Source organism: Sinocyclocheilus rhinocerous, unplaced genomic scaffold, assembly GCF_001515625.1.
Source record: "Sinocyclocheilus rhinocerous isolate Xijiao unplaced genomic scaffold, SAMN03320098_v1.1 scaffold42, whole genome shotgun sequence".
Lineage (NCBI taxonomy): Eukaryota > Metazoa > Chordata > Actinopteri > Cypriniformes > Cyprinidae > Sinocyclocheilus > Sinocyclocheilus rhinocerous.
The window spans coordinates 400,955-414,387 of record NW_015627390.1 but is presented as its reverse complement, the minus strand read 5'-3'; the positions used below and the strand labels follow the sequence as shown (position 1 = coordinate 414,387).

Genomic DNA, 13,433 nt, shown 5'->3' with positions numbered 1-13,433 from the left:
ACAAATATGACAAATATGATGAAGAAACAAACTAATCCTAATCTTGGATGAGCTGAGGGTAAGTAAATGTTTGCATTTTCAAAGAAGACACTTGGCAGATTATTGTAGAAGTGGAAAAAGTTATAAAGATTATATAACAAAAAAGTTATGGAAGTTTAAATTTATGAAAATATAAAATTTAATAATTTAAATATTTATATTTTATATAAAATATATATTTTACAAAACATGTTTTACTCTGGTTCTAAAAAATCAAAACCAAAATTCTTAACAGGTTATGTTCCAAATTTGAGGTTGATATCTCAAAAAATGAGCATTCAAGTGAGATTTTGTTTGGGCGTAGTACCAAGCTTTTCCACTAGATGGCCATCAAACCCCATTAGTAAGATCCACTATACTAGTAGAGACAGATTAGTGAAGCGGTCGCTGGTCTGAGGGGTGGTTTATACCTGGCGCAGGTGTGGCAAGAAAACTGGGGTTTGGTAGGGGGCTGCCGACAGACATTGGGGATCCTACAATCACAGCAGACTACAGATTAGACATTAGTTGACACTGACACATGAACAACCAGCTACTAGTAAGTGATTCGACATGGTTAATGGTTAAAACATGATCAGCGTGGCGGGTTGAGATGTTAGTCACCTGGTACAGGGGAGCTGAAGAGCGGGCCGACGTTACTGGGGGCAGAAATGGCAGATGGGAAACGCATCTGAGCCTCTCCACCGTACCTGCATAAAAATACCTTCTTTATTAATAATGTCAAAACAGGCTGTGCAACATCAAATACTCACAATATATTCATGACGATTTTGTTGCCCATATAAAAGAAACATCATGATTTGTGAAATGAATATTGCAGTGGTTTAAGGCACATTTTATTTAGCCATTTAATGAACTGATCAAATGTATCGTATTTTACGGAAAATGTGTTGCACTGGATCGAAATTGTTCAAATAAAAAAATACATAAATAAAATAAAAACAAAGACTGAAAAGTCACATTGGTGTATGAGTGACATTTTTCTATTTTTTATTACATTCAGAAATCATGTAAAATAGCAACATAAAACAAAAGGTTTAAATAAAATAAATAAAAGAAACAAAAACAATTAATAAAAAGATTTTTGTAAAAATCCTTAATTGTCATTATTAAAAAATTATTAAAAACAAAATAAAGCATTACTGTAGAAATATTCCAAAACTGTAGTTACAACAAAATAAAAACAAAAGATAAAAAGCTTTTTTGTGTTTCTAAATCTGTAATTACTAAAAAAAATAAACTAAAAATCGGTTCAAATTGTCCGAAAGGAAAACTTGAAATCGCATCATATGACCCCTTTAAAAATGCATGTATGTTAATCATATCGCTGTTTGTTGTTATACTGGTGCAAATAATACAGAAAAAAAATGTAAATAGATATTCCTTGTGTTGACTTGAAAAACACTGATTATAAATTTAATTTAATTTTAATTGTTTTTTTAATATATTTGATTCTTTACACATTTTGAAACTATTTGGCTACAAGGACCGTTAAAAATGAAACGATGGTTGCTCTAACTTAAAAAAAAGACCCTTTAAGCCATTTCAAAGCAACCACAAATATCATCAAAAGCCTGGGAAAGAACAATTATATAACTTCATATCTGACCTGAAGAAGGCTCGTGTGGCCCATACAGAAACCTCTCGATCACACGCTGCTGAGGAACAGGCCAAGATGAGCGCCGTGGCACACGCCTGCCCTTCCTGTACAGGAAAACATCTATATATTAGAGCAGGGCTGTACGTTAACTTTTTTTTCACATAGCACTGGTGCTACAGAGGTTGAAAGTTTTGTAGCACAGGCCAAAAAGTTGTAGCACAAGTATAAAACGTCTGTTATCATGTCTGAAACAAACACAAGTAATGGAGTTCATCACTTAAACAGGCACTGATGTTCCATACAGAGCACAAAAAATACAAAAAATTGTTTTTAGACAAAGTTTTCTTAATTTGCTAAAAATGGAAGATTGCAGAAACATAACACCTCTTACACCTTAACAAAATATAAAATAAAAAAGAATGGCAGACATTTAGGCCAAAGTGAGCAAAGATAAAAATCGTTGTCATTATTTTATCTTTGTTATTACAAAATAAGAACAAAGATATACATTACAAATACACATAATATACAAATAAAACAAACAGTGCTTTATTTTTCAGGTACAGTATTTAGCAGTAACATTCAAGAAATTTAATGAACAAATATTAAAATAAAACACTATATACTCTACATACATCAATTATACTTTTTTTCTGTGTTTTGTTGTTTTATTAACATTAAAAGAATAGTTCACCAAAAATGAAAATTCAATTCCGTCATAGTGTTTCATTTTTATACCATCATTTACTTAAGTTGTTTGAAACCTGAATTAATTTATTTCGTCTTATTTTTGAAGAATGTGGGTAACCAAGCAGTTGCTGGTCCACAGTAACTTCCATGGTATTTTATTCCTACTGTAAAAGTCAGTGTGGACCAGCTACTGTTTGGTTACTCACATTCTTCAAAATATCTTCTTTTGTGTTCAGCACAAGAAAGAAATTAATACAGGTTTGGGACAAAATGTGAGTGAGCAAATAATGACAGAAATTATTGTTTGGGACTGAACTATCCCTTTAATGACAGTCGGCAGCATGTTTAGTAGCTACTGGCCCTTTAAGAGCTGCACACGTTTCTCTCTCAACTGTTTACTTTCATTTTAGACAAACCAACTGTTTACAATATGTAAACCTTGTGTGTTTTTGACAGTATTAGACGCTAAATCAATCAGACGCGAAAGACAACTTAGTCCAATAATCAGGCGCTTTTTGACAGGCTCTCAGTGGCGCTTCATGAGTACGCGCTCAGAAAAAGCGCATGCAGAACAGCACGTGAATTAAAGGTTTAACCGGTATTGCTTTAAAGTAGATGGAAATAATGTAGTTTTGTGACTGCGCATAAGTGCAGTGTCCCGTGAGAGTAACTCTACCGCTGAGCTAACACTGATGTGAATGCATGTGGCGTTGTACATTATATTGAGACGGAGGGAGGCGCCAGAACTGCAGCTGATAGAATGTGCGCTGTAGCACGATACAACGATATTTCTTCAAAAGCAGATCGTGGAGACATTTTAATCGTCCACGATCAAAAATCGTCATATCGCACACCCCTAACTACCAAGTATAATCAATCTCACACACACAAACAAGCACAAGAAATCACTTCACACTATTAAGCGGCTGTGTTATGAACATGCAAAACTGTATCGCATGCGTGCTACAGTGGTACATTTATTCATCGCACAGACCAGTTTTATATATATATATAAATATATATAAATACATATATGTCACACTGTACAGCCCTGTAGAGCCCTATGAATTCCATTTTATTTTTTCCATGTAAATTTTTCTGGATTCCATTTTTTCCCCGTTTTAATTTTTCTGGACTCCTTTTTAATGGTTAAATCAACTTTTATTAATCAAAAAGCATGTCTTAATTAAAATCATGAAACTTATACAATTATACAAAAATTACATGTTTAGGGCCCTATGAAATGTTTTGTTTTTTCTCACCTTAAAAGTTTTATTATTACCAAATTTAGTTTTAGCATGTCTAATCATTTGAATGCATAAAAACAACTTAATTTATTGAAATCTATTCTTAAAATAGCCTTATGAATTTTTTTTTCTCTCTCAGAAATTCTGTTGTGTATTTAAATTTTTCTGGTTATCAAATGAAGGCATAAAACATTAATTTCATGTATCTTTTAATTATTGAAAATTTAACTTTTTTTGGCAAACAAAGGGAATTTACTATTAAAATTAAAACATGGAAATGTTGTGTAATTATTCCTTAAAACAAAGTTTGAATAATTTTAGCACTTGTAGTAGTAGGCTATATACATTCTACTGAACAATAGTAATATATTTCTGGCACAATGTCTTCAAGTTAAACCGAACTTTTATTTTGACGGGTTGCCATGATGAATACCTTTAAATTTCTGATATGATGCTCGATTCGGTCAGGTCAGGTCAAAGTGTCTGAATACTTTTTGGTCCCAAATTTTTATAAATTTTACAGTGGACTACCTGTAAAATTGATAAAAATTTGGGACCAAAAAGTCCAAAAAGACCATGTTTTGCTGAAGTGTTTTTTCTTTAATTGCTAATGCGGCGTTTTTACACCACAGACTAAACTAAATTAAGCATTGCTTGATAATTGGTTGACCTAAATTGATATTATCTAATTGTAGTTAGTTCACCCAAAAATGAAAATTCTGTCATTAATTACTCACCCTCGTGTCGTTCCAAACCCGTAAGACCTTCGTTCATCTTCAGAACACAAATTAAGATATTTCTGATGAAATCCGAGAGCTCTCTGACCCTCCATAGACAGCAAGGATATTAACACGATCAACGCACAGAAACGTAAGCAAGGACATCGTTAAAATAGTCCATGTGACATCAGCGGTTCAACTGTAACTTTACGAAGCTACGAGAATACTTTTGTGCGCAAAGAAAACAATAATAATTTATTCAACAATTCTTCTCCCCGAGTTACCGTCTTCTGCCATTTTTGGAGAGTACCCCAGAATGTTATCGCGCGCAAGATGAACGTAAACAACGCTGATTACGTTCTGGAACAGAATTTTCATTTTTGGGTGAACTAACCCTTTAAATTAACAGCTGAATAATTTTTGGTTGATTGTAATCCATTACATACCTTTCTATCAAAGTTATCTGACATTATCAAGATGAATTTGTTCTGACACAGTTTAACTCATATTTTATTCCCATTTTCTAAACTATAGCGAATAAACCGTGATAATGTGAGAAATGTTGAAGGTGTCTGAATAGATGTGTCTCAAAGATTAAACGTGCCGTCACTCACCCCGTGCAGCTTGAAGAACCTCTCGATCTCCTCGCTCTCTCCTCCAGCGCTGCTCACCAGCAGGTGGCGCAGCTGATCCACCGGCCGCAGCTTGTGGAAGATGTGACTCCCCTGAAGACGGGAAACAAACCGTGAGAGAAGAACAACATGAAGCACATCACAACGAGAGGCTCAATCATACCTGAGCGGACAGGAGAACAAACGTCTGCGGCGGGACGCTGTGCTGCTGAACGACCAGAGGAGAGTCAGTGACTGGAATGAGATCTTTATTGAGAGGAGTGAGGATTCTGGGAGATTTGGTTTCCTCGATTGAACACAGAGCCCACGAGTGACCGTCCACATTCACCGTCATCTGGAGAAAGAGACAAAACACAGACATCAGTGTGTTGTCGCGATAATCTATAGAAGCCTGTTTCTGCCACAGAATAGAAAAATTAAAAAGTCAATTGCGACTTTTTACCTGCGAGATATAAAATCAGAATTACGAGTTTTTCTCGCAATTCTGTTTTTAGTTTCTGCCTCAGAATAAAAAATAAAAAAGGTGATCGTGACTTTTCATCTCACAAATCTATTTTTACCTAATTTCAGTTGTTGTTTTTTTTCTAAATAATTTTTTTCCCCCTTTTATTTTTTCTGGATTCCAATTTGATATTTATTGACTGTTCTAATGGTTAAATTTAATTTTAGTAATCAAAAACGGTCTAATTAATTAAAATCATGAAACGCACAAAATAAAGCAATTTATTCAAATTTGAACAAAAAAAACAATTTTTAGTGCACTATGTTTTTTTTTGTACCAAAATTCAATTTTAATGGTTTAATTAAAATTTTAATAATCACAATTTCAATAAGTATGTCTAATTAATTTAAATGATAAAAATAACTTAACTTCTATTTTTTTTTGTAATAAAAAGTATCTAATTAATTAAAATAATGAAACTTATACAGCAACAATTTATAACAATTCTAACAAAAATAAAATTTTTACGGCACTATGAAATGTTTGTTTTTCCTCCAGAAATGTTGTGTTAAGTACTAGTACCGTATTGGCCCGAATATAAGACGACCCTGATTATAAGACGACCCCCCTTTTTACAGATGTACCTTTAGGAAAAAGTCTTTTTAAAAACCAAATCTTGTTTTTTCTCAGTAAAACACATTTTGTCTTAAATTATTTTCATGCAATCAAATGAAAGCATTAAAAAAAAAAAAAAAAAGTATCTTTTAGTCAATTAAACAAACCCTTTAATTTTCTGGCAAGCAAAGTGCTGCATAACAGATGTTTACTCTTAAAATTAAAACATGGATGAAAACAATTGGATTATTCCTTAAAAAAAAAAATTTTTTTTAATTTAATTTATCATTAGTACTATTATTATTATTATTATTATTATTACTACATTAAGACATATTCTACTGTACCATAGTAATATATTTATGTCACAATTTCAAGTTGAAAAACTACACGACATTCCATGTTATACAGTCTCACTATTCGGATTTTCTTCTCAGAACTGTGAGGATAAAAAAAAGTGGGAACTGAGAAATATAAACTATTCCATGGTGGAAACAAGCTTCCATAAAAAATTTTTTTTTTTTAAAACAATCGACAAACAAATGAAGAAACGACCAGCCGGACAGGAAGAGGAAATAACATCTCTGACCTGAGCTTCCATGAGGGGCTTTTTAAAGGGAAAGGAATCGTGGTTGATGCACCACAGAACGTCGCTGTCTTCTGCCTCAGACGCGGCCATCAGCAGAACTCCTTTACTGTAGAGAGCCTTGTGAACTTTAGCCGGTTTCTGGAGGGTGGAGGACGCAGAGAATCCGGGTGGCAGACGCACATGCACCAGCACCAGCACACAGGGCCGGGCCGAGATGTGTTTGGCGTTCGGAGGAGCAAAAGGGATGGTGCTAAAGTAAAGACGCACACCTGCACGACACACAGAAACACAATTTAAGACCTTTCCACACACGAGATGTTGTTGTCGTTGGTGTCTGAACATAGATACATTTATATTCATACAATATACTTTCTGTATATGTTTTATGCAGCTCATAGTATTTTTATAACAATAAAGAATGTTTATGACAAATGACAAGCAGCAGGTAGCGTTCAGTCCATTATAACATACAAAGAGTGCATGTCTGCCTATTATAGAATCAAAATCCATTTTAGATCACAATCAGAAGTTATTACAAGCACTCGATGATGGTTTAAAGTGTGGTTTGAGCAAAAACATTACATACATTTTGAAATGTAGCTTGATGCTAATTGTACCTCCAATTATATTTTCATCTAAGCATTATGGATAGTTTGTGCTGATGAAGAACCAAAAGTTATTTATCTAAGGGTGTATTCACACCAGGAAAGTCCATTCTTTCTAAAGGCACGTCCAATGATGAGATGGCGAGTCAGGATCGTCAATTTCATTTTTGCGACACTGACTCAGAAAACACTAGTTTATTAATAAATTATTCAAATATCTCCTTACTATTTCCCCCCAACATATAACTTTTGCGGCAAGCTTTAGCCTATTTAGAGTGGTCACGTCACGTTGCTGTGCGCCATTGTCACGAAAACTCATCATTTGCATGTGTTTTTAAGCATTGTGGTTTAAAAACAAGTGATTTAAGCCATTGAAACGCAAATAACAGCACTATATGCGCGAGCTGTCTGTTTCTGAGCGTGATTTCTGCAATTGGGTCGGATCGAGGTCGGGTCATATTCACACCTTAAATGAACCGTACCAGAGTTCGTTTGGAAGCGGACCGAGACCACCTCTTCAGCTGGGTCTCGGTGCGGTTGTTTGGTCCGCACTCGAGTGCGATTACTGTATTCACACCTGCCCAAAAGATCCGCACCAAGAGGGGAAAACGAACTTGAGTTCGATTCAATCGAACCAAACAAGAGAGGTGTGAATACACCCTAAATGTAATGCTGTATATTGAGCAGTGGACGAAGTAAAAGCCATATACGAGATACTTAGGCTACATGAGGAAAAATGCATTGCTGGTTGGCGCCACCTAGCATGCAGGCTTGAATTAGCAGAAGGCGATTAATCGCGTGAAAGCAACATTCCTCAGCAATTCGCCTCGCTTTTTCGCATCGCACTCCGTGCGAAACGGCCTTTAGAGAAGATACAGACCCAAGATGCATTGGAGTCTCCATTTCTAAATCATACCAGCATGAGTGACGGCCAACAGCTGACAGTCTGACGACTCTGGGCGATCAATTACTGCGATCTGAACAATGGGTTTGAACACGGAGCGGTCGATCGTCCTGAAAAACAGGCAAAGACATGCATTTGAGGTGAAAAATGCATTACACAGGAAAACTTAACATGAAAAGCAGGATTGCACAATATAATGGTGACCATATCTGTGACCATTTTTAAAATGCATTTTCATTTTTATTCATAACAAAATGTTTATTTTTTAAAAATAATTATTAATATCATCTAATTATTATAAATAATTAAGAAAAATTAGGAGTGCATGCAACATACTGGTGACCATACTGGTATTGACAAGAAATTTTTTTTTTTTATTAATTTCACATTTATGAAACATGATAAACGAATTATTAATAATAATGTACAACTTTTACAATATTTATATGTAAAGTTTTTAATATTTTTAAAATGAAATGTTAGTAATAATTAATATAATTTTTATTAAGAAAAACTAGGAGCGCACAGTATATTGGTGACCATTTTAATTCATTTTGAATTTAAAGAATTATACGTTTATTATTAATAACAAATAATATGAATTATTAATATAATTGTTTTTATTAAGAAAACCCAGGTGTGCACAATAAGTTGATCATTTAATTTTGCATTTATTAAAAATGATAAATTTTTATTAATATAATTTTATTTAAATAATATAATTAATATAGTTTTATTACAAATTAAGAAAAACAATATATTGGTGACCATATTGGCACTGACCAATATTAGCATTTTCTAATTAATTTTACATTTAAAATAATGATAAATATTATTTTATTATTAATAATAACAGCACATTTATTATTAACAATTGTGTATAATAATAATAATATAACGCAATTATTAAATTATTATTTAAATTAATTGTACATGTATTGAATATAATGATTTTTTATAAAAATAAACAACAATACTATTATTAATAATGATATTTTAATTTAAAATTATATAAAAAAAATGCCAAATAAAAGCAAATGAATACTTATTTATAATAATTTATATTTACAATAATTTAATCAAAAATAACACATTAATCCCTTTGAGTATTTTTGATTGTAATATTATAATGGTTAATCAGCTATCTATTTATCAGCCAAAATCTATTTTCTATAAGTGCACAGAAAACACAGGTGAAGCTCTACCTGGCGATGTTTCCAGCCGCTGAGACGATGGAGCTCTGAGACATAGCAGCGACTCGACTCATTCCCTGCCCATCAGCGCCGAGATCATACACCTGACAGACACAAAAATCACATTAAAACCAATCAAAAATCACAAACACCACAGTCTCTGGTTCACTGTCAAGACACCCACCTGCAGGACGCCCTTCTCCGAACGCGTGTATAAAATGTTCCTTGAATTATCAACAGCAATTTGGACAACAGGATCTGAAACAAACCACAAGATTTAAAGTGAAACATTCAGTTTGGCTTACAAAATAGAGGTGGGCGATATATATCGTCTGCGATAATATCGTAATTGTTGTTTTAACGATGTACGATTTGACATTATTTGTATTTTGTAATTATGTTTGTATGAGTATTTTGCAAAAACCATTCAAAACCTCTACAGAGTGCATGCATTACGTGAAGTCTAGACTATTGCGAGTATTTAGAGTGCGTTCTTTCACTGCATGATTCAGTCTATTAAAATACATTTAGAATGATCACAAATTCAAGATATGGGGGCAGAAAATGTGTATATTTATACTACTTCATATAGTTAATCAATTTCACACAAAGAGTTCCGTTTTTCTCCAAATATTACCATGATTACAAATGTGACATTGATTTTTTACAACAGTTCAATAATTAAGTTCATATACGTAGACTTACGTTTTAGACACCACATTGCCTGTTTTTGCACTATTTCGCCAACAAAAAATTAATTACTTCTATATTCAATTAATTAATACTTATTATTCTAATTGACTGATTAAATGTAAGAATTTGATTCAAAAGATGATGCACACTTTTAGAAAAAATGGCTTTATAAAGGTAAAAACCAATTCAAACTTATTGAAAAAGATTAATTTCTATCACCATCACACAGAATATGAAGAATATCAAAAACTCTAGGAGTCAGCTGTCCACAATAATCCTTAAGATACCAGCACAATAATACACTCAGCAAAATATCATCTAATAACGAGATATGAAGAGTTCATTTGCAAAAACTGATAAACGCCACTTTAAATAAAAGTGAGCTGATTGCCGTGCATTATTCTCCGCATATAGCGCGATCTGAACCCTAAACACGTTTTGTCAAAAAAGCCGCATGACAATCACATGCGATACATGTGCCAATGCTGATTAAATCACATCCAAACATGACACTCACCTGTATGGGCTTTTGGGAAGCTCAAGCCCAGGATCACGACATCCACCGGTGTGGCCAACACTAACAGGAAGTGGATGTGAGGCTGAAAAATACCTGTAACAAACAAAAGTAGTTGGTTGAGGTAGACTCACTTCTCCATTTATTTTTCTTCAACTAGTAATAAAAAATGTGACCGATTCTTGAAACTATTTGAGAATAAAAATATTCTCAAATAGTTTCAAGAATCAGTCACATTTAGTTTTCCTCTCCTTAATAATGTTTCTGTTTTTTTTTTTTATTAAAGTTTTTAATTATTACTATATTTGTTTTTTAAATCATAGTCATAATTTATGGTTAATTTATATTGTGTGTGTATGTATATATATAAATATATATATATACACACACACAATATAAAATAAATAAAATTACTTTTTCACATAGTGCCAGTCGGGTTTGGACAGCTTTTTTCCCTTAATAAATGAAATCATTATTTCAAAACTAAATTTTGTATTTACTCAGGTTATCTTTGTGTAATATTAAAATTAGTTTAATGATCTGAATCATTCAAGTGTGACAAATATGCAAAAATAAATAAAAACAGGAGGGGGGCAAAACCTTTTTCACATCACTGTATATATGTATTTTTTATTTTTTTTGCTTGTTAACTCACATGCACACTTCTGTGCTGATGCTCTTTAATATTACCCTGGAAGTGTTTGTACATTTCAGTTCAGGTGTATCATTTCTGTTTATTGAATAAAAAAAAATACCTGTAACAACTAAGACTACCCATGTCAATACAATATTTGGAATATAAAAACAATCAGTGGTAAAACATCAAATTATGAAAACTAAAAATCTCCCGAAGGAAATCTTGCGATGCATTACACACGTTTTTGGCTAATGACTGATAAAACATCTGAATAATCAATCCGGAACATTCTCAACTTCTTCTGAGAGTGAGCACTAAACAGTGCACAACAGAAAATCCAACTAACCTGGCTTAGGTTTGACCAGTCCAACTGACAGTATAGTTTCACTGAGCCCGTCAAAATACGCCACATCACTCCTGAAGAAACGAACAAGACAAATCAACATCAATGAACTTCATGTGTCTGAAATACTTAATACCAGAAATATTTAAAAGTGCCAACATTCTGCTCATTTACAATTTTATTTTATTTTCGGGGTCTGCTGGAAAACATTCACATGATGTAAAGCTCACATTTTTCTCACGTCATAAGACCGTTTACATACACAGACAGCTATATTACATGTTAAAGGAAAAGTAAAATCATTTAAAATAAAAAGCATAATAAGTGCCCTTTAATGACATCCAGTGTGTCGATACTCACCCATCCTCATAATTCCACATAAAAATGTCATTATCGATGGTGAGCCACGCTCTGGAGATTTCTGGGAAAACTCCCATCATGCAATTGCACTGCATATCTGGTAAAAAGGGGCAATTAAGGCACTACAAACAACTCAGGGTGCTTTCACACCTGGCCTGTTGTTTCGGAACCTGGCGCGTTTCCCCCCTTAGCTCGGTTCGTTTGGGCATATGTGAACATGGCAATCGCGCCCGGATCCGCACCAAAACAATCGGTCCGAGATCGCCTGAACGAGGTGGTCTCGGCTCGACTGAAAACAAACTCTGGAGCAGTTCGGTTGTAGTGAGAAACAATTCAGTCGCAATCCGATCTAACGGACCAACGAACCAGGCTATATCACAATGTATGATGAGTAATTACGTAAGTTCCGTGAAAAGCATTAGCTTTGTTGTTTTGCTAATACCTCAAAATGAACCTGTGAATGTCTGTGGGTGAGCACGTCTTTGCCATTTAAAAATTAAAGCTCACTTTGTTTTATAATGCCGTCTTATTGCTCTTCTTTGTAGGTGCTGGACTCCTGCTCAAAATGATAAATTATTATTAACGACAGCTACAAAAAACCCAACAATAAGCCCGCAAAGCTGTTATTGTTCCATTCTGACAGATGACAGCTGTGACCGCTAAGTGGAATCCCGGAAAATAAAGCGTGGAACTTTGACCAATGAGAGAACAGTTTACTCGCGCGAGGACCCCTTTAACAAATTTGGTCCGTTTAGAAACTTTGCTGTGTGAAAGCGAACCGCGTCAAGAATAAAAAGCAACACTGTAATAATTTGAATCCCTGTTTCGGAACAAAGCAATCGATCTACAGGTGCGAAAGCACCCTTAATGGATTAATTCTACAAGACACTTTCTGTGCAAGGTTTATTTTGTGCATCTGTATGGTAGGATACGACCGAACTGCTCGACGAGCTCCGGAGGCAGAGGAACCCTGCGGATGGCGCTGAGCTCCGGGAGACTCGGCACGCTGATCAGTCCCGGTCCCTGCAGAGGGTAATCCATGTAATCGCGCCCGGATCCGCGCCAAAACAATCGGTCCGAGATCGCCTGAACGAGGTGGTCTCGGCTCGATTGAAAACGAACTCTGGAGCGGTTCGGTTGTAGTGAGAAAGCAATCCGATCTAACGGACCAACGAACCAGGCTATATCACAATGTATAATGGGTAATTACGTAAGTTCTGTGAAAAGCATTAGCTTTGTTGTTTTGCTAATACCTCAAAATGAACCTGTGAATGTCTGTGGGTGAGCACGTCTTCACCATTCAAAATAAAAAAGTGCACTTTTTCATTTTATAATGCCGTCTTATTGCTCTTCTTCCTAGTAGGTGCATTTTAAAAATGTTTTCCCGATGAATCCTGGACTCCTGCTCAAAATGATAAATAAGGACAGCAACAAAAAATAAATAAAGCTGTTGTCGTTCCATCCTGACGGATAACCGCCGTGACAGCTAAGTGGAATCCCGGAAAATAAACCGTGGAACTTTGACCAATGAGAGAACAGTTTACTCGCGCGTGACTTGTATTAAAGGGGTCATATGATGTTGCTAAAAAGAACATTATTTTGTGTATTTGG

The 13,433-nt window shown here is 34.4% G+C and overlaps 1 protein-coding gene across 1 annotated transcript in view; it reads right to left on the bottom strand.

Moving 5' to 3' along the window:
• Positions 1 to 13,433, bottom strand: part of LOC107727856 (nuclear pore complex protein Nup155-like) — a 31,633-nt gene that overhangs the window by 16,504 nt on the left and 1,696 nt on the right. Inside the window, 12 exon segments of the mRNA XM_016537881.1 lie at positions 450 to 512; positions 643 to 728; positions 1,649 to 1,743; positions 4,910 to 5,020; positions 5,091 to 5,261; positions 6,574 to 6,842; positions 8,095 to 8,192; positions 9,288 to 9,379; positions 9,460 to 9,533; positions 10,486 to 10,578; positions 11,466 to 11,536; positions 11,823 to 11,919. Coding sequence (XP_016393367.1) covers positions 450 to 512; positions 643 to 728; positions 1,649 to 1,743; positions 4,910 to 5,020; positions 5,091 to 5,261; positions 6,574 to 6,842; positions 8,095 to 8,192; positions 9,288 to 9,379; positions 9,460 to 9,533; positions 10,486 to 10,578; positions 11,466 to 11,536; positions 11,823 to 11,919 — 1,320 coding nt within the window.